This window comes from Etheostoma spectabile, chromosome 15 (genome assembly GCF_008692095.1).
Source record: "Etheostoma spectabile isolate EspeVRDwgs_2016 chromosome 15, UIUC_Espe_1.0, whole genome shotgun sequence".
Taxonomy (NCBI): Eukaryota; Metazoa; Chordata; class Actinopteri; order Perciformes; family Percidae; genus Etheostoma; species Etheostoma spectabile.
The window spans coordinates 13,763,128-13,783,445 of NC_045747.1; the positions used below are offsets into that span (position 1 = coordinate 13,763,128).

Consider the following 20,318-nt stretch of genomic DNA (forward strand, 5'->3'; position numbering starts at 1 on the left):
CCAGGCCGTCTGTATATCTGCTTTGTGGAAATGCAAAACCGAGCTCTGCTAGATTAAAATGGAGCCTCGGATCCCAGAGCACAGAGAGACAGGGTAGGGTGAGGCCGATACTCACTTAGTAAGGTGTGTCTTTTATTTAAGAGGCTGTGATGCATATGCATCAATCTCAAGTTTATGATTTGTGCATTCTGTCAAGGTTCAGCAGCCTGGGCAGCAGGAGACAGTTTGATTCTGATGTGCTTCATGGTTTTGGTCTTTATCTCTGGCAGTAGTCAGACACCACCCACTGCGATGCCTGCCAGGGTATGAATGATTTATAAAAAACCCTTTAACAGAGCATGCTATACTTTACTACCTCTATGTGTTGTTCTGTTGCAGTTTATGCAGCAGTTTTTTGATATATTGTTGGTGGTAATATGCATTCAGTTGACATCAGCGTACATACAGGGTTTGCTGTCTGAATCCTCAGCAGTCATGCATCACAGGCTGGAGAAAGGCAGAGGAGGCCACTCTTTGCATACTGTATGTAACCAGCAGTAATGATGTGTCAGCCTAGACAGACCAGCCTACCCTTACAGCAAACTGATGATTCAGCAAGCATGGTGCTAGAGCTTTACACAACCAAACTGTTCCCCACTCCCTAAGTGATGAATAGAGAAAGCGACGACTCTGTGTGGTGCAGAGAAGGGAGGGGGGAAAGCAGGATCACAAGGAGAGGGGTGAAAACCTGGTGACTGGATGCTCTGCATAGGCTTCAGGTACACGTTAGCTACTGCATCACGACAACGCCCACTTGGAGAGAGAGAGGCAGAGAGCAAAAGTAAAAAAAATGACAAGATGATCAGAGAGAGTATGAGGTAATGGGACGCAGTGAGAGCAAGAAAAAGTGGATGATTTTCAGAGTTGGAATGGAGATAAAAAGTGAGAGGACTCAGAGTGAGGGAAACGAAGCATGCGTGGCAGTCTTGTCATAAGGAGGAGCAAAATGGCCTGGGTTAACCTGCTGTTGGCTGGGATGGAGCTGCTCTCTTCATTGAAAGTCTAACTCTCCTCCTACTACTAAATTAAGAATTAAACTAATCAATACACCTTGAGCTATTGGTAGCAAGTGAGCTTTGCCTGTCTAACTGCAGCACCACTCTTTAAAATATGTTTGTTTGAATAACAATTTGAGCAGTGTATCATTTGAAATGGCGCTGCAGTCTAGTAATGGAGCGACGCAGCAGAGATCTGTTATCGATCATCTGCAACATAGCAGGGAATTCTGTATGATAAGGATGGTGAGAAAGCCTCTAAGAGAGGCACTCAGTGGCAGAAAGTCAAGGTCACATTTCACTTGCTCAGCACATTGCTCCACCTGAATGTGCAGTGTGTCCTTGCATGACATGTGATAGAACTGGTGCTCATGTGACAAAGTCAGTATTACCAGATAAGGCAGAAAATGGTGTATTCGTGCTGTCATCACTCACAGATGTTTCAAGTGTCAGGCAGTGGATGAAGCTCTCTACTTCCTAAGTTTTGCAGAATTTGCTGTGATCACTCAGCCTTCTGCTCTTTGACAAAGTTATTTAAAATGTGACTCAATGCAGCACCCTTTCTCATCTTGCTCTCACCTGCAGCCTGCATACTATTTCTGCTAACGGCATCTGTTTCTAGCCACTTTCTAATGACTTTTCTCCTTTGCTTCATGACCTTTGTAATTGTAAGAACAGGAATTACAATGCCAGAACTTTTGTTAAGTTAACAACTCCAGAATTTTAGAGAAGATTATTCTGATAAGAAGGGAAGAAGAGATTGGAAATACTTCCATTTACCTTATTTTTTATTTTATTTTAGATTAGTTGGTCCTGCGCACACTGAGATTAAAACTAATTTCTTTGTTTCTGCCTACCTTCATATTCAAGTAAAACTCAATCCATCTATAGTTTTTAACCTATTTAAATTATTTCTTTGGGACTGTTAAAGAACATACTTTGGCACTTAAAATAGGCCGGTTTTTCTCTTGCAGCTAGAGGTGAGGGCATCCCACATATATCCTCAGCAGTGACACAAGCAAGATTAGGTAGAATTATGGTCAGTTTAAATAGCCGTGGCTTGGGGAGCGAGTCCGAGCAGATGGGTGATGGTCCTATCTGTCTCATAACCACATACAGAATAGCAACGCAACATGACAAAGAGACGTTCTCAGTTAGCCTGGGACTTCCCTACCCATTAAACTGCAAGTACTTCTTTCAAGAAATTACACAGGCACGTACACACAGCCACAGTCATGTGACGCAGCAACATTTTTATTCTGCCTCTGCAACACCAAAAAGCACAAGACCAGACCTCGTTTATAATCGTAAGGGGGTGTTGCGTAACCTCATGCCATTCACAGTAGTTTATGTCAGAGATAGCGTGCATAATCAGTAGCTGTCAGTCTCATATTTCACCGCTCGTCCCACCCATATTGTGAAGAAATGAAGATGCAAAGATGATGCACGCTCAGAGTAGATGTCAGGACAGTTAGATTTATAAGTCTTGGTCTACCACCTTATAAGCAGGCTATTAAAGGACTGTTTTCGACTGTGGAATATGAATCTGTGACCTTACTATCTGTATACCTTTTCCAGCAGAAATCTAAATGTATTTGTGCTGTGCTTTGAATTTAATTGGACTGATCCGACCACCTTTGTATTTTATGTCTAATGGAGCATACACTAGCCTCTCATTAAACTTCTATTTTTTCCTATCAAGCTGCACAGATGTGCCAGTATTTGGTTGCCCAACTGTATCATTGTGAAAGTAATGTGTCCAAGCTGCATAATGATGAGGTTTAATAACTCCTGACCTTGGTGTCATCCTGATTTTCACTGCAGGAGAATGCGTTGATCCGCTGATCTCTGGGCTTTATGCCTCTTCCTTCCTGGCTTCCTCCAGATACAACTTTCTTTACTCTGCCAATTTTGCCAAATTGTATGGTAAGTAGTGTTGAGATCATCCATGTTTTTAAAACACTTCACTCTACAGACTTTTCTCATGGCAGTTTTAACGAATCTAACTAATATAACAAGTCGGGTGCATTTCGGTGTGGAGGAGCATTAATGTTATTGGTTCCACCTTTGTTTTACAGTTCTAATGCCCATCGTAACAAAGGGTTATTCACATTGGGGCAAACAACAACAACTTCCAGATACTGCAGTATCCGAATGGCACAGGTGGAGACTCCTCAAAATCTTAAGGGATCATAAACACTATGTAATAATAATCTATACTTTATTAATCCTGCAAGGGGAAATTACAATTACAAAAGTTATTAAACACATTACACACAGGCCTGAATCACACACACATGCTCAGTACCTATACATGAACTAAATGGAGATATGTCAGTGTGATGGTGTATATGATCTACTGTCACTTCAGTACAGAAATAAGCACCTCAGATTACAAAAACTAGGAACAATCAAAGCGACTGTGGGAATTTGCTTAGCCAACAGATAGAGGCCTACACTATGACTAATGGGCTACAATTAGCTAAAAAAATTAATCGTATAAAAGGTGTCAACTGCAAAATACTAAACCGTTGTCCAATCCCAGACAAACAAACAAACAGTACAGTAGCTGAACTTTACCAGCTCATTCAAGTTCTCCACCCCAAATTTAACAGAAGTTTAAAATGGCTGCCATAAATTAATAATTCAGTTGATATCACAATTGCTTTGGACATGATTTCATCCCAGTCAAACTGTGTCTGTGACCCCCTCTAGTCAAACAACGCTCTTTCTCTTTCTCCTCCTCAGGCAGCAGTGGCTGGTCCCCGTCCCCCAGGGACAGACAGCCATGGCTGCAGGTAGACCTGGGCAGGAAATATCGACTGGTGGCCATTGCCACCCAGGGGACATTTAATTCCTATGACTGGATCACCAAGTACACACTGCTCTATGGAGACCGACCAGACTCCTGGACACCGTACATCATGGATGGAGGAAACTCTGTAGGTGTCACTGATACCGTCTGATTTAGGTGGGATGAGGGCCATAACAGGGATGAGGCGAGGAGTATAGTCAAATGTAATCTTTACAGGCGATTCTCCAGTAAATGGGTGTTCTATTAAATTCATTGTCACTGGCACTGAAACAAAGACGGCACAGCATATTATTGCTCTCAACACTGACAAAGCTAATCTCATCATCAGTTCATCTCCAGTCCCTTAATAAGGCCTTAACACCATTGCAGTGTCTCAATAACTCTTTTCCCTATTTCTCTCCTTCATTTGTTTGCAGACGCTGCCTGCAAACTGGAATTATTATCAGATAAAGAGGAATGTCTTCCATTACGCGTTTACTGCTAAACACATACGGCTGCTGCCTCTGGCGTGGAACACAGAGAATGGAGGGAAGATCGGTGTGAGGCTGGAGCTGTTTGGCTGCGCTTATGGTAAAAATGACTGATGGACGCTAACCAGAGATTTACTGTCTCTGATTCACGTCCAGGGAAATTCAACAATCCTAGTGCTTAATCATTTAATAATATCTCACTAATTCTAAATATGCTACAATTTGTTCCTAGTTATTAGATGACTAAGCGCAGTATTACTTGATTCATGCTCAGGAACATCAAACTCTAGCTGAATGCAAACACATCTGACGAGTTCCAGGAAATTTGCCATGCAGCATTTACCAAGATAATCCTTACAACTCTCAAAAAATGCTACATTAGACTTCATCCTAAAATGCATGTCACATCCTTTGTAGGGATTTCAGAAATACATTTTGAAATTTTGTCTGCAGATTCTTATGTGCTACAGTACAACGGGGATGACTCAGTGGTCTACATGTACCCAGAGAAGAGGTCGCGTACACTGCAAGACCACATCGCCGTAAACTTTAAGACTCTGGAGCAGGATGGTCTGCTGTTACACAGTGAGGGAATTCAAGGAGACCTGTTCACCTTGGAGCTGAAGAGAGGCCGCCTTTATCTGCACATCAGCCTAGGTACAGCCTGAGTTGTTTGTTAAATAAATAAATATAGATAAATATAGTTGACATTGTTTTTATTATGCCTACAGGTTCCTACAGGATCATGTTGTAGAGTTATGGGTGAATAAAATATTGGCATTTGTGACCATAGCATTTATCTCATAAAGAAATGGGCTTTTCTCGATACTGACAAAAAGCTGAACTGTCTGGGGTTAGAGATTTTAATATAGCTGGTTAGATTGTTGACTGGAGACCTGCCGCTTAGCATTTTCTCTCTGTGTTACATTACTTAGAGCTGATTTGAGCTGATTGGTTTTCATGTTTAATCCCCCCTGTCCTTGCCCTCTGTTTTTCAGGAAGCAGTGTAATACACAAAGTTGATGGCCGGACTACACTAACTGCTGGCAGCCTTCTTGATAATCTACACTGGCACTATGTCACCATCAAGCGCTATGGTCGACAGGTGAACTTCACAGTGGACAGTCACACAGTCACAGCCATCTGTAAAGGAGAGTTTACACACCTGGATCTGGATACGCAGGTACTTCATATGTATTTGTATTACATAATTAAATATAAACTGAAAGCTGTGATAATTAAAGGAAAAGATAACTTAGCTGTATGCTGAATACATTCTCTGATGCTTCTTATGAGGATACTTCTAATTGCATTTCGCTTACAACTTGAAGGCAACTTCTAAACTCAGTTATTAAAATATGAATGTATGCCTTTATTTTCTGGTAAATAATGATGAATGATGGCCTTCATTCCCTTCTCTTAGTTGTATGTAGGTGGTGTCATAGAGCAAAATATTCCTCACCTGCCCAGTACACCAAATTTCCGGGGCTGCCTAGAGAATGTCTTCATCAATGGCATCAACATCATTGATAAGGCTCAGAGAGATGAACCTGACATCCGAATCCCACGAAAGGTAGGGCTTTATACAAACCATTATGGTGCATTCTAGTACACTGTTACTATTGGTCACCATCCATTGTAATTAAACAACATTTAAACAACTTTATCTGTGCCATGCTGACAATACAATAACAATCAGTGGAAATGTTTTTCACCATAACTGAGGTCTGATTTCTCTTTCTTCCCTTCAGAAAAAGATGCATTATGCCTGCAGGGACATTCTGCTCAAACCGATGACTTTTGCTGGACCCAACAACTACCTGCAGGTGCCAGGCTTCTTTAGGAGGCCACGTATGTTCGTGAAGTTTAAGTTTCGCTCATGGGACTACACAGGGCTGCTAATGTTCACGCGATTTGCTGATGACCTGGGTGCCCTTGAGCTGGGCCTAAGCGAGGGACAGATCAACGTCACTATATTCCAGCCTGGGAAGAAGAAACTCCAGTTTGCTGCAGGTGGGCTCATGCTGATTTTTTAACATATGATGCCAAATGCTTCATGTTATCGACAGTTTGCTAAGCACCACCCCTTAGTTCGGGTTGCTATGCCTGTCAAGCTTTTCCTTCACATGCAGTTATGGTGATATAGGTGGCAGATTTCCTACAAGAAATTCATAATCTTTTTTGAAGCAATGGGTGCATCTGATCTCTATACTGAATCTGATTGTAGAAACGTACAATAGCATGACGGGCATTTCTCCAATCTCTAGGATACCGGCTAAATGATGGTTACTGGCATTCAGTGGATTTGGCAGCCAGAGACAGCCTGCTGACTCTCACAATTGATGAGGAGGAGGGCTCTCCACTAAAGATCACCAACCCTTTCACAATTCGGACAGGAGACCGCTACTTTTTTGGAGGTGAAGGGATGACTTAAAACAATTGTTGAGAACTCCTGAATTCTACTATTACAAATCTGTACTGTCCAATTCATACATTTACTTCCCTGTGCCCAGGTTGTCCGAAAACCAATAACACAATAAGGAAGTGCGAGACTAAGCTGAACCGCTTTCATGGTTGCATGCAACATATCTTCATTGACAACGAACAGCTTGATATTGACATTATTCTGCAACGACAATGGGGGCGCTATGCTGAGCTGTTGTTGGGCACCTGTGGCATCACTGACAGGTTGGAAATATCACCTAATTTACAATATGTAGCATAAAACATATCATTTCATTAATAGAAGTGTAATTGCATAAGGAAACAGACAAAACTATCTGATTATGTTATTTGACTTGTAAAGTTACACATCATGTATCCTTATCAAACTATAAAATACACACATTCCCATAATGATTCCTTTTCAGAACTATAGGAATTATGGTCTTGGCTCTTTTATGGCGTTGTCAAGTAATGTGATCTCATTCAAAATGTTAGTGAAGCATCTGGCACTGACTTGTTAATCATTAGAGTGATGTCATCATCTCATGGTAAAGTTCACTTCCTAAACCAAAGAAAAAGAAACAATAAACAGAGAAAATTGAGAAAGAAAGAAAATGACACACTAAACATTTTTGTTTATAGATGTAATCCAAATCCATGTGAACATGAAGGCAGATGCATCCAGTCCTGGGATGACTTTATCTGTCTGTGTGAGAACACGGGCTATAAAGGAGAAGTGTGTCACATGTGTAAGTGCTGGCTGACAATCCCATCATTGTAATAAGTATCTCTTTAGATTACATTTGACCCGTACTATATTTTGTACTAATTATAACAAATTGATCATCTCCCTTCTCGAACAGCGGTTTATAAAGAGTCATGCGAGGCTTACAGACTCAGTGGCAAGTATTGGTCTGGAAACTACACCATCGATCCTGATCTCAGTGGACCGCTGAAACCATTTCAAGTGTACTGCAAAATGAAATGTAAGTAATCTTGTCACTTATAAAAAAACAGCTTTATTAGCACTGTGTTCAGTGTTTGCTGGATCCTCTTTTGGGTTGTTAATGAAAAGTTGGAGGGTCAGGTTATTGCGTTCCTGTTTTGAGAAATGTGTACTGAAATTTCATCGGATATTAAAAGAGTTTAAAAAACAAGATAGGTCTAGCTGTTGTGTGTGCTAGCAAAATGTGCATTTTCTATTTCTAACCTTTCTGTTCACATTCTTATAAGAAAGCCAATTGCTTTTCATTCTTTCTAGATTGATATTCCCTCCTTCTTTTAATCACTATGACCTATATCTGTCACAGCATATAAAGCTTGGACAGTGATTCTGAATGACCGTGTGGACGGTACCAAGGTGACTGGGAGTTCAATAGACCGGCCCTATGTAGGAGATGTCAACTACTGGAACGCCTCCTGGGATGAAGTCACTGCTCTAGCCAACACCTCTGTGTACTGTGAGCAGTGGATCGACTACTCCTGCTACAAATCCCGTCTCCTTAACACCCCCAGTAAGTGGGATTAGTCCGTTTATTAATTTGGTTGTGTGCTCATGGAAAACAAGAACAAAAGTAAACTAACACACCATTTCTTCATCAAAATAGATGGAAGACCTTTTGGTTACTGGATTGGTCGCAACAATGAGAGTCACTATTACTGGGGTGGAACATTCAGAGAGGTCCAAATGTGTGGCTGCGCTATCAACCAAACTTGCACCGATCCCAAGTTCCAATGTAACTGTGATGCTGACTATAGACAATGGTGAGCGAGGGATACTGTTCATTGTGCAGGTTTAGCTTTGATCTGTGACACTGACGATGAAGTCTTACATCTCCACTGTGGCTTTTCAGGTACTCAGATAAAGGCTACTTGGACTTTAGAGACCATCTGCCTGTGAAGAAGGTGGTAGTTGGGGACACCAACAGGACTGGCTCAGAAGCACAATTTACCGTTGGGCCCCTCCGCTGCCACGGCGACAGTAAGCTTATATATTATTGGTTGTGCTCACACAGTGATGTTCAGCTTTGCTGAAGACTTGAGACTTGTTTTTTGTTGTTGTTCAATGTCAATGTTTTTCACAGGAAACATCTGGAACACCATAGCCTTCACCAAGCCCACCTACATAACCTTCCCCACCTTCAGGCCAGGCACCAGCGCTGACATCTCCTTCCACTTCAAAACCTATCGTGACCATGGCGTCTTCTTGGAGAACTCTGATGACCAACTTCGAAACTTCATACGAATAGAGCTGAATAGTGAGTTGATCTGCTAGCAGGGAGCTATTCACCTCATGCAACTGAAAGATGCATCTAATAATTACTGCAATTTTTTGTTTCTATGTCTTCTTTTCTCATTCAGCCACCCATAACCTTGCGTTTATATTTATGGTTGGTGATGGCATCCTTAATGTGACTCTACGCTCACCGGTGCCACTCAATGACAATGAGTGGCACTTTGTTCAGGCTGAGCTTAATGTGAAGCTGGCCCGCATCAAGGTTGATTATCAGCCTTGGGCTGTCACACGTTTTCCAGGTCAGACTTTCGTCACCATGAAGTTTACGCATCCTGTCCTAGTAGGTAGGTTGCCTGAGCTGAACATGACATACAGTGCACTTAATGTATCCTCTCTAAACATTAAGAAAATATGAATAACCACTGATAAAAGTATTCTGTGTATTAGGTGCAGCCAACCGCACCCTGAGACCTTTCTTGGGGTGTCTTCGAGGGTTGCGGATGAACGGCGTTCCTCTTGATTTAGAGGGGAAAGTAAATGAAGAACAGGGTATAAGGAGGAACTGCACTGGAGAATGTCTCAATGCTACCATACCATGCCGAAACGGCGGCCAGTGTATTGAAGGCTATGCTTGCTACACCTGTGACTGTAACAATACAGCTTTTGATGGTTTCTACTGCCATAAAGGTGAGTTTTACTGTTATTCCGATTTACTTGACTTTACTAGAAATTTGTGTGGGAAACCGCTGCCTTAAACCATCTAAGTTTTGACACAAGGTGAAACTCCCTGAGCAAAAAAAAAAAGACTATATAAAGAGGTAAATTACTGCACTGCACCACCACTGCCTGATTGACTAAACAACAACTTTGTAACTGAAAAACACTAAAATGCTACTTCATATGTTTAAAATCCATGACTCATTTAATTTATTATTATAGTACATTTTTTAGGAAATTATGCATGACTAATATTTTTAAAACATATTTAAAGAAATCTCCTGTACACCCTGCAGTGCTCCAAAGTACCCCCATTCGAGAAGCACTGCAGTAGACAAATCAAGTTTACAGTTAGTTACAATAGTTATGACCTAAAAATGATAAGTAAACATAAGGACATTTTTTTCTGGAATCATGTTGTCCAAAATAAGCATGTTAAGTTAAAGCTTTAGTGCGTAACTTTTTTGTAATTTTAAGAACGTACATTCAAGCTATCGCCAAATGATTTGATTCAAAGCTAAATAAGAAAATCAGCGCCACAAAACTCTCTCTGTATTTCTCATCAAAATTGAGTGAAGATAATTACGACTTGTGAAGAGTCCATCATGTATCTTTAATCCTCTGTGTCCTTGTTGGTTAATAGCAACTGCGTTAAGGAGGGGTGGCGGGTGGGGTGCTATCACGGAAGGCTTGTATCATTTCGACGCTCCACAAGTTTTGTTACAAAGAATTTTTCATGGGGGAGACTGAAACTACTAGCCTGAAGTCGTCCTACTCAGATTCTAGTCAGAATATGAGTTGGATATTGCTCCATTGGGCTGTGATTATGGGGCGTGTTTCAACCGAAAATGCCTCTGCACTCAATTGGATAGACCTACAACCAATCAGAGCAACGGAGTATGGGATGTGTGTTGAGCGACACATAGTTGTCAACAGATCTCAACTGCTAGCTACCGCTAATGTTAGCCAGTAGTTTCCAAAACGCTAATGTCCACATTACAGGCTTTACAGCATTCATACATCCTTTGGATGTATCATAAGATAATACCATAGATGGATCAATAGATCACATGGTGAATTACAATCATTAGCTAAATCTATAGCTACAGGATCTTAGGAGAACTATTTTATGAGCATGCGTGGGGCAGTCCCACGGGTCTGCTCGTGTTCATCATTACATTGCAGTTCATCATCTTTCCATCATTGTATAAAGCCTGACCTGACAAGTTGATTGGTCCTCCCAGCTCTTGTTCGAGCATAGTTGCTCCACAAGTTCCTAAACCTTAAATGTTGCGGGTGGGCTGAATTCAGCTGGCATTCAGGCTAAGAAACTACACACTACAGCTGCTGACATGCAAAGAAACAGTACAAATATTAACCATAAGGCCACTTGTAACAAACTGAAGGAAACATTACCTTACATTAATAATAGTATTTCCTTTATGATAATCTAAATCCCAAAACAACCTATCCAATAAACACTTTCTAACTAAACATATATCAACAACACAGATTTCACAAGGTAATCGCTAAATAAACTGCTCTTCAGAAAATTCACTCACCAGAAGACAGATGTACAATTTCCAATCTGTGTGCATTCACGCACTAATGCCACCCAGATGCTACACATCGTTCACCCTGGGTCTCAGTCATGGTGCATCAACAAATGTAAATAAACATAAACACTGAATCGACCATACAAAACTAAAACACAGATAACACAAATGCACACCAAAAACCTCACCAGAAAATTATTAAAACACACTTTAACTGGGACAGAAACCATCAGAATTTGTTATTCCCATGAGTCTTTGCATTGCTTCAGTGCAAAACAGCTTAAATGACCCCACCTCTCCCATACAGAAACTTAACATCTATAGTTATCTCTGCTTAGCATAATCTGTGGACTGCATACCTAAGGTGATTATTACAAACAACTAATGTGATTTAGTAATGAATGTGGGTTTTAACAAAACATGAAAGAATAGTGACCACTAAAAAGTTAAATAATTATACATTCATCTGGGTTTACAGTGTACATGTTAAGCAAGAGCCCTGACAAAACCTTCACATGTAGCAACTGATATCATCAGTACTTTGCAACAGATATCTAATTCCACAATGTTCTTTTCTGAAGACATCGGAGCACACTTTGAGATTGGCTCGTGGCTGAGATACAACATACGAAAGAAGCCTATATCAGACGAAGCAGCATGGGCCAACTGGATTGACCCGCATTACGACAACTTCAGCCTGGGCTACAACGACACAGCAGATGACATAGAGTTCAGTTTCAGTACGGTTCACACGCCAGCTGTGTTGCTCTACATCAGCTCCTTTGTCCAAGACTACATTGCTATCATCCTCAAGACTGACGGTAGGAGAAGCTCAGAATTGTTGTCTGAGAACCGTTGTCAGAAAGTTGTCTGAGAATGTAAAAGCTGGAGTTTTTTAAAAGTAGGATTGCATATTTAGTGCAGCAGATTGATTAGTTTAGATTAATTAGTAGTGCATTCATAGATTATAGACTCTCACAAAACTACCTCAGGAGTTGATGTAGGCCTAATGCCTAATGCCTAATACAGTTGTTTATCAAAAGACTAGATGGCATTAATGTGTTTTGTTTCCTTTCTTGCTGTAGGTAGTGTGGATCTGAGGTATAAGCTAGGGCTCATAACACACAAGTACCAGTTGACTCATCGAAACCTGGCGGATGGATACCCCCACTATGTCAACATAACCAGACACAACAGAACCATCAAAACACAGGTTCATGCTACTACTGCTGTCATTGTGTCAATCCTGATCTGTGGTTTATGGTTCTAAGAAATTATGCATTATTCCTGGAAAAATCACAGACTGTTGTGCACCCACCTTAGCTAAGCACAAAGACTGGAAATGGGAAAACAGCTAGCGTTGCTCTAAAAGTAACAAAACCCTTGATTTTGCCCACAGGTGGACTACATGGAGCCCATAGTAGAAAAGATAACCTTAGTGGAGGACGCCAGATTTGACTCTCCAAAGTCCATGTTCCTGGGCAGAGTAATGGGTAAATATCTAATTTGGAGGGTGGAGGTGTGGCCTCAACCAACTGCAACTTTGCTTGTTTGAAAGCCATGATGTCTCTCTCTCTGTCTCTCATGGGCGGGCCATATTCTCTTGGCGGGGAAAGCAGAGAAAGGGGAGGTAACCTTGTGCCTTATAAATAAGGAGCAAGATCCCAGATCAGCCCATCTGAGCTTTCATTTTCTCAAAGGCAGAGCAGGATACCCAAGGCTCGGTTTACACCTATCAGCATTTCTAGCCACTGGGGGACCATAAGCAGGCTGTGGAAATGCATATTAATGTTAAAAATCTTCATAAAGTGAAATTGTCCGGCCACGGGACCTTTAATACATTGATTATTTTAAGTAATGGAACTGTATTTAAATTAAATTTTTTCCATCTGCTCTTTCAGAGGTTGGTGACATTGACTATGAGATCCAGAGGCATAATGCTCCCGGCTTTATAGGCTGTATATCTGGGGTGAGATACAATGTCTACGCCCCCTTAAAGGCCTTATTCCGTCCAAATGAAACAAACCCTCCAGTAACAACACAAGGCTACGTGTCTGAGTCCAACTGTGGTGCTTTCCCTCCCATCCTGGGCTATGTACCATGGGAAGTAGACCCCTGGTTCACCACTATAGGTGAGTTTACATGTCCCATCATGCATCAGTAAAAAAAAAAGAATATTATTTTCTGTTCATCTACTTATTTGTGTACCTCTCTCTTTCAGAATATTTTTATATCCATGATGACCTAGGTCTGTTTTGGATAACAGGTACAATTATTTATTTTTCTACTCTTTAAAACTGTCTGATGAAATATTGCCCTGTCCACACAAATACGGCATATCTGCCTTGTTACTGAATTGCTGCTATTAAAAAATAAGATCGCCATTTCCCTCCCTCATTTCTGTTTTACTCACTGTTTCCCTCCTCTTCCAGATGACACAAATCAGCAGTTTGAATTTTTCATTTATTTTTTCCTAAAATCCTCTAATCCGTAATTAGAGCAGGGTTGTCAGCGTGGGCTTTTGAGTAGTTTTTCAAGCATCTGACTTCAGTCTCAAATGTATTATATCTGGGACAAAATTAAAAAAAAAAAAACATACAAAAGGCAGACATTATTAGGGTCGCTAATATGCACGACTTAAATCTGCACTCGACTCACATCGGGCAGTGACAAATGCTATGAGACAGTTAGTAATGTTAGTAAATGTTTCATCATAGATATTATGTTAATTCACCCAGCTGTAATTCATCATTTTTATATCAAACAATAGAGTGAATATATATATATATATATATATATATATATATATATATATATATATATATATATAAATAACACAATTTGTATCTGTCACACACACATTAGTACAAAAGTGTGAAACTGAGCCTATATATATATATATATATATATATATGGATTTCTGGAAAACATCAATATTTAATGTACTTTTTTTACCTATTTAATCCCCCATTACTCACCCTGTTACAAGAGAAGTGGTGAGACCAGATGAGAGGTTTTCAGCACAGTATTACAGATGGCAGACAAAATTAGAGTAGGTCTCTCTGATGAGCAGGAGAGGCTGGAGTCTCAGGATTAAACTCCATCCCTGTCTGAGACCTTCACCGGATCAACTATATTTAGTCTGCATGGGCCCAGCTTACTGTTTATCATTGATAGATGCTTCAGTTCCATAGATCATTCAGATTTAGAGGTATTATGCTAATGCAGTACATCCGCATGTCATTAAAGATTGGGGCTCCTTTCAATCATTCCAACAATGACCCCCCCCCGGTTATCAGACATCATCCCTGTCTGATATACTGCTCAGTATAAAATGGTTATGACTGAGAAATTGCTCCACTTGTTTTATATGTACTTGACAAAACAAAACTGCTGGTCATTTTTGGTCAACAAAGTCATTTGAAACGATATCAAAGACAAACATTTCCTTAATTTGTCCGGATGTAACATCACTTTAAATACAATTCTTGCTTTTCTTGCTTCTCTAAGCTGTGTGTTGGGTGCAGTAAATATTTTCAACAGCACCAAGCCGTTCTCTATATCCATTTATTAAGGGTATGACCCTGAGGGACTGAGGCCTTTCCTAGCATGTATTGGCAGAAAGGCTGGGAGACGCTGTCGACATTCGGCCAGTCCATTACATAGTGAACACACTGACTGAAAAACAAACACACTCCTACAGGCAATTTAGTATCTCCAGTTCAGCTGACCTGCATATCTTTAGACTGTGACAGGAAACTCAAGCAAACGCAAGGGGGAACATTAAAGTGCTCATAATATGCTTTTTGGCCTTTTCCCTTTCCTTTGTTGTGTTATATATGTTGTTTGTCCTAAAGTCCACCCCAAAGCGACTTACCATCTCCAACAGGAAACCCTGTTCACAAACGGCTCCAAACAGCTCTATTGCAGTCCAGCTTTTACTTCCGTGATGACCATACGTCACTTTGTAACATAAGTTATAACGCCTGCCTAGCTGCTAGCATAGCACGCCCTCATTCTCTGCTTCTGATTGGCTAGCAGTCCTAACCTAGCTACTGCACACGTGTGACTCCCAACAAAGATGATACAGAAGTGGGATGCCTCACTCTGTAGCTAAAACAGAGAGCTCAACACACAGGGTGAAAAGAAAACCTGCAGCAATCTGCCGTACAACAAAAATATGTTGTTTTTTGAAAATTAAACCATGTAAACCTATTCTGATATAACCTCTAAATACAATTATGAACCTGAAAATGAGCATACCGGTAATATAAGCACTTTACAACTACACAAGGGCTGAAGTCTGAAAATTTTGTTGTGAATTAAAAGCTTGATCTACTAAACAATAATTCTGGTCGTAGGTGCCGAGGCTTACAAGCAACTGTTTGAGAATACTCAGAGTCACAGTTTTATAAAACAAGTGACCACATTATAAATCTAACAGTCCTTTTGGAAGCTGACTTCCTCTTTGACAATAATATAATTAGCATTTGGAAAATATCTCCATCCTCCTGCTGGTGTATAAGGCTTTGCTCCACAGAATATATCAGATAATGCTCTTGATTTACAAACCCAGCAGACCTCTCAGGTCAAAAAGCCACCAATCTTCTCCATGTCCTGAGAGCTAAAGAGAGATTGCATTCAATATTTATAAACCAAAGATATGGAATAGCTAATATGGTATTCTGAGACTCACATAGAGTTCATTTATAATCAAACTCAGGATATTTGTATTCAGTTAGCATTGTCATTAAATGTTTTTCTGTCTTTTATCATTACTGTTAGATATTCATTTTACATTACTTTTTGTTCCATTGATACATAATGTGCTTTCTTTCCCCATGGAAAACCCTTTAAACTGCATTTGTACTGTATGAAAAGGTGCTATACAAATCAACTTGAACAAAAAAAATGATAAAGAATGAAACTAAAATAAAAAAGAAAGTACTATTAGTGGTCAATCGTCAATAAGAGGTGGACTTTGGGATATGAGGTGCATGAACAAACTAAATACAAAGCACCGAAGAAATAAAGAAATACAAATCGCAGGATTCAGTCACAGTAGACATTGCTGTGTTAACAGTTTGGACTGACTACCTGTTAGATTAGATTAGATTAGATTAGATTATACTTTATTCGTCCCACAATGGGGAAATTTTGTTGTTACAGCAGCAGCATTTTTTCAATAACAGCAACAAAAAAAACCACACACAAGCAAGTTAGCACACAAGAAATACAGGCAAACAACAGACAATGATAATATGGTAGACTGAGTAATCAAAATGGCGTCAAATAAAGGTAGAAACCTGACTCAGATGGTTCTGGCATTGGCATTTTATTGTCATTATAAACAATATCAAACCTACATTCACACAACAGGCTGGTACAATGTAATAATATGGCAGAAAACAGTGCCTGTTCCTCATCAGTATTCTTGGAAGCACCTCTTTCTTCAATGTGTTGCAGATTATCTCTGACTGTGCTATTTTTATCCTTTAGTCATTGTGATCCTGGCGCTGCTGCTGCTCTTTGGAGGCCTGTACAGCATCTACGTCTATGCGTATCAGCAGAAAGGCAGCTACCGCACCAATGAACCCAAGAACCTGGAGTCCCCCAGCAGCTCCAGGCCTCTGACTGAGACCTTGAGGAGAGAAAAAAAGTACCTCCCGGAAATTGAAGAGGAGTTCAGGAGTGACTAGCATCACAGGACCTTTGGGACAGTGGGTGGGGTTTAACTGGGGGTTGGGGAGAGGGAAATAGCACTTACAAGAACCACAGATACCTGCATTAGGTTTTTGAATTCTTTCATTCTCTTTTTTTATATTTTGGTTTGTGTTCCTTTTCCTGGGTAAAGTGGGATTAGACCCGTGGTGCTCTACGTAGTACGTATTTTGGTAAGGGTTAAAAGTTCACATCAAGCCCAATGTTGCGTGAGTAGCCAACACGTCTCACACTGTATTGCAGGGTGAAATACTGAAGTGCCTCATCTGAGCAAGCTTGATCTGAAGTAACATTATAGCTTATTCAGATAGGGTTTAGATTAGACACTGTGGGATCAGGATTTAAAGTTTGTTAAGTTACAGTTGGACCATCAGTTCAATGTATTCTAACCCTTTTATTGACTGATTTTTCTTTCCTGATCAATTTTGAGACCAATAAAAGCTACCAATATCCTACTGTATAGATGTGTTGCCATCTAAGATATACCTTTTGGTGACAATCTCTCATGGAGACTTGGGTTTGAGTATTAAACACATCTGAGAACTAGTGAACTTAACCAGTGCAACAAAAATCCAAATTACCTTAACAAAACTGGTGTTTACGAGTAAAACAACCAACCGAAGAGAGAACACACTGGACAAGCATGGAGCTTTGAGATGTTAAGCTTTGAGATGATACATTTAAAGATTGTAAAAGGTATATATGCTTATATTTGTTGTATTGCAGCCTATAACAGTGCATTACCTATACAGAATGGCACACATAAGTGGTTCAGAACTGCCATAGTGTCAGTAGATAATAGCTTTGCCTATCACAGTATGCTCAGATTCCCAAACACATTCTCAACTATGGGGCATCAGAAAGAGAGTGTGATAATGTGAAGATACTCCTCTAGGCGTGAACAATAACAGGCTGTTGGTGTACTGCAGCATCAAAACAAAAGTTGAGGTGATGAAGCTCAGCAGGGACAGGGTGACCTAAATATCCAAGTCCTTATTTTTTCAGTCTTACTTCTGGTTGCTTATATTGGTCAAGCTGCCAATAGCTCGGTGCTACAGAGAGTTTGACTCGGCAAACATTTCTAAGAACAGTATTACATGAGAATCTCACAATCCTTCCATTCCCCAATAATAAGCATCTTAAGGAAACAGCTGCTCCATGTGGCCGTGTGGAGAAGCAAACATATGAACAAACATGCACACACATTAACATATGTACAGTGGACCACAAGAGTGTAAATGCTAATATTTTACTTCTAACTCATACTGCTCAAATACTTTTGCATAATGCTGCAGGACAGTAGCCAACCACGCCAACATCACTGCTGTTGCTCATTTAGCTGCTTCCAGTGGGAAGTTGATAATTCTACCTATATAGTCCAATGAAATGTTCTTTTATGGCAAGATGAAATTTCTTTTGATGTGTGGTACAACCAAAGCTTCAGGCTGTCATTATCACCGCAGCTCTCCTTGATACTAAAGCACTATTGTGTATGTGAAAAAAAGGAAGAAAAAAAACATTTGTAACATATCAGCTAGAGCATGGCCGCACTTTGCAGTATCATGCAACAATATGAGCTTCTTTCCACCAATGATGTTAATGTTTAATTTGCAGCTGCACAATAGCAAGTAGGATGTAATGAGTGTATACGTGAATATATGAATAATGCGATTTTTTTATTCCTATGGTTTACATAAAACAAGTTAAAAACAGTTAAATGGAGTGCTTTGAATGTAAATCCTCTGACTCTGTAATGTATGAGCAGACACTACAGTGAAGACCGGCTTGAATAAGTTCTACTGTAGGCTGCTTAGCACTGAAAGTAAACTAATCTATGGTAGCTGTTTAGAATGCTCAGGGTGAAGAAAGTAAAGTACTTGCTCTCTGTAGCACTAATAGCCTACACCTCAACATTGTTGGCTTCTTCCGTTGCAGATGGGCAGGACTGTGAGAAAGTGACATGTGACAAAATAAACGGTGAAACGAACGGATGTAAGAACTGCAATTACTATAAAGGCACGACTTGTGGTGTATGTATAGTTTTGGCCAAAACTGGCATTTACAGGCTATATTTTTAATAATGCTGTTATGAGAGAAATGATACCGAAAAGTAAGCAGATGAAACTGTTGATTTGTGATTGACACATAGAATAGTTTGTGTTTTTGTTAAATGGACAATCACCACTCAAAGTTCATATTAGGCACAAGCCAACAAACTCGTGTCAAATATACTTTGTTGCCTAATAGGAAAGAGTCGACTTATGTATTATATAAATGTATACACCTCGCTGTATTCATTGGTAGGTTGACTATGAACATTCAGCCTAGCAATGTCACGTCATTTCCACTCACTAGTTAATCATGCGTGGTCCCTGGAGCGTGTGTATGTGTGACTGACTGGATGTTTAAGATGTATTGTGTATTCATAGTTTGCCCACCGAGATACAATAACCAATGTTAAATGATGACTCTCATTAAAATAAAAAAGTGCACTGATGCCAACTCACTTATTGTAGTGCACCAACAGTAGTACAGTGAGACAGAAACAAGGCCTGGGTGTGGCTTAGAGTGGATTCCCCATGTACATCAGGGTATCAGGTGTAAATTACAAGCACATTGACTCTGTGCTGAATTGACCCTGAAATGTTCCTCCCTGCATCCTTAGGATGGAGACAAGGGTGTGGATAAATAGAGGGCCTATAGAGGGAGTACATGGCAGAAGGATGGTATTATCTCAAACAGGGTTTTCATCAAATGTGCAATGCTTAATGCTACAAAACTAATATTAACATCAGAATAAAAAAACAAAAACAAATTTAAAGGGGTATAAAGTTAAATGCGGGGTTGCAAAAAATCATAATTTGCATGCAATTCTATTCTGGGTTCTATGTCAAATTGTTAGAGATTTTAATACTTCTCAAGGCCTCAAGACCTTTTCATTCTTAATATGAATCTGCAGATATCCTGTCAACAGTGATATAATTTATGAATTTTAATGATAAAGCACCAGAGTGAGTAGTGGGCAGGTTACACCACTTCCCTGCACCATCAAACTGAATCCTTCTGCAACAGGTACCAGAAATGATCATTACAGTTTGTTATCTGTTATCACACTGAAATTTAGGTTTTTATTCTGTTCTTCAGTCTGCTCCATTTTGTTTTGTAATACTTTCACTGTATATGACCATTACTGTGTAAGTCAAGGCAAAGCCAAACTGTCACCTCAATAAAAGAAGCTTGAAGGAAGTTGTCAATGTGTTATTGCACTCCAACTGCTAAAATTATTACAAATCATATTTCTGTGTATCTGTATATCTGTATATT

At 40.0% G+C, this 20,318-nt stretch overlaps 1 protein-coding gene across 1 annotated transcript in view; it reads left to right on the forward strand.

Annotated features, from left to right (window-relative positions):
- Nucleotides 1-20,240, forward strand: part of cntnap1 (contactin associated protein 1) — a 22,447-nt gene extending 2,207 nt beyond the window's left edge. Inside the window, exons 2-24 of the mRNA XM_032536692.1 lie at nt 2,859-2,960; nt 3,783-3,976; nt 4,266-4,419; nt 4,773-4,976; nt 5,318-5,502; nt 5,743-5,892; nt 6,071-6,332; nt 6,587-6,736; nt 6,833-7,007; nt 7,407-7,513; nt 7,628-7,750; nt 8,075-8,278; nt 8,372-8,528; nt 8,618-8,745; nt 8,849-9,022; nt 9,126-9,344; nt 9,448-9,687; nt 11,855-12,094; nt 12,359-12,486; nt 12,673-12,766; nt 13,175-13,405; nt 13,495-13,539; nt 16,773-20,240. Of these exons, the coding sequence (XP_032392583.1) occupies nt 2,859-2,960; nt 3,783-3,976; nt 4,266-4,419; nt 4,773-4,976; nt 5,318-5,502; nt 5,743-5,892; nt 6,071-6,332; nt 6,587-6,736; nt 6,833-7,007; nt 7,407-7,513; nt 7,628-7,750; nt 8,075-8,278; nt 8,372-8,528; nt 8,618-8,745; nt 8,849-9,022; nt 9,126-9,344; nt 9,448-9,687; nt 11,855-12,094; nt 12,359-12,486; nt 12,673-12,766; nt 13,175-13,405; nt 13,495-13,539; nt 16,773-16,972 (3,866 nt within the window). The 3' untranslated portion in view covers nt 16,973-20,240. The remainder of the gene's footprint in view (nt 1-2,858; nt 2,961-3,782; nt 3,977-4,265; nt 4,420-4,772; nt 4,977-5,317; nt 5,503-5,742; nt 5,893-6,070; nt 6,333-6,586; nt 6,737-6,832; nt 7,008-7,406; nt 7,514-7,627; nt 7,751-8,074; nt 8,279-8,371; nt 8,529-8,617; nt 8,746-8,848; nt 9,023-9,125; nt 9,345-9,447; nt 9,688-11,854; nt 12,095-12,358; nt 12,487-12,672; nt 12,767-13,174; nt 13,406-13,494; nt 13,540-16,772) is intronic.
- The last annotated feature ends 78 nt before the right edge of the window (nt 20,241-20,318 follow it).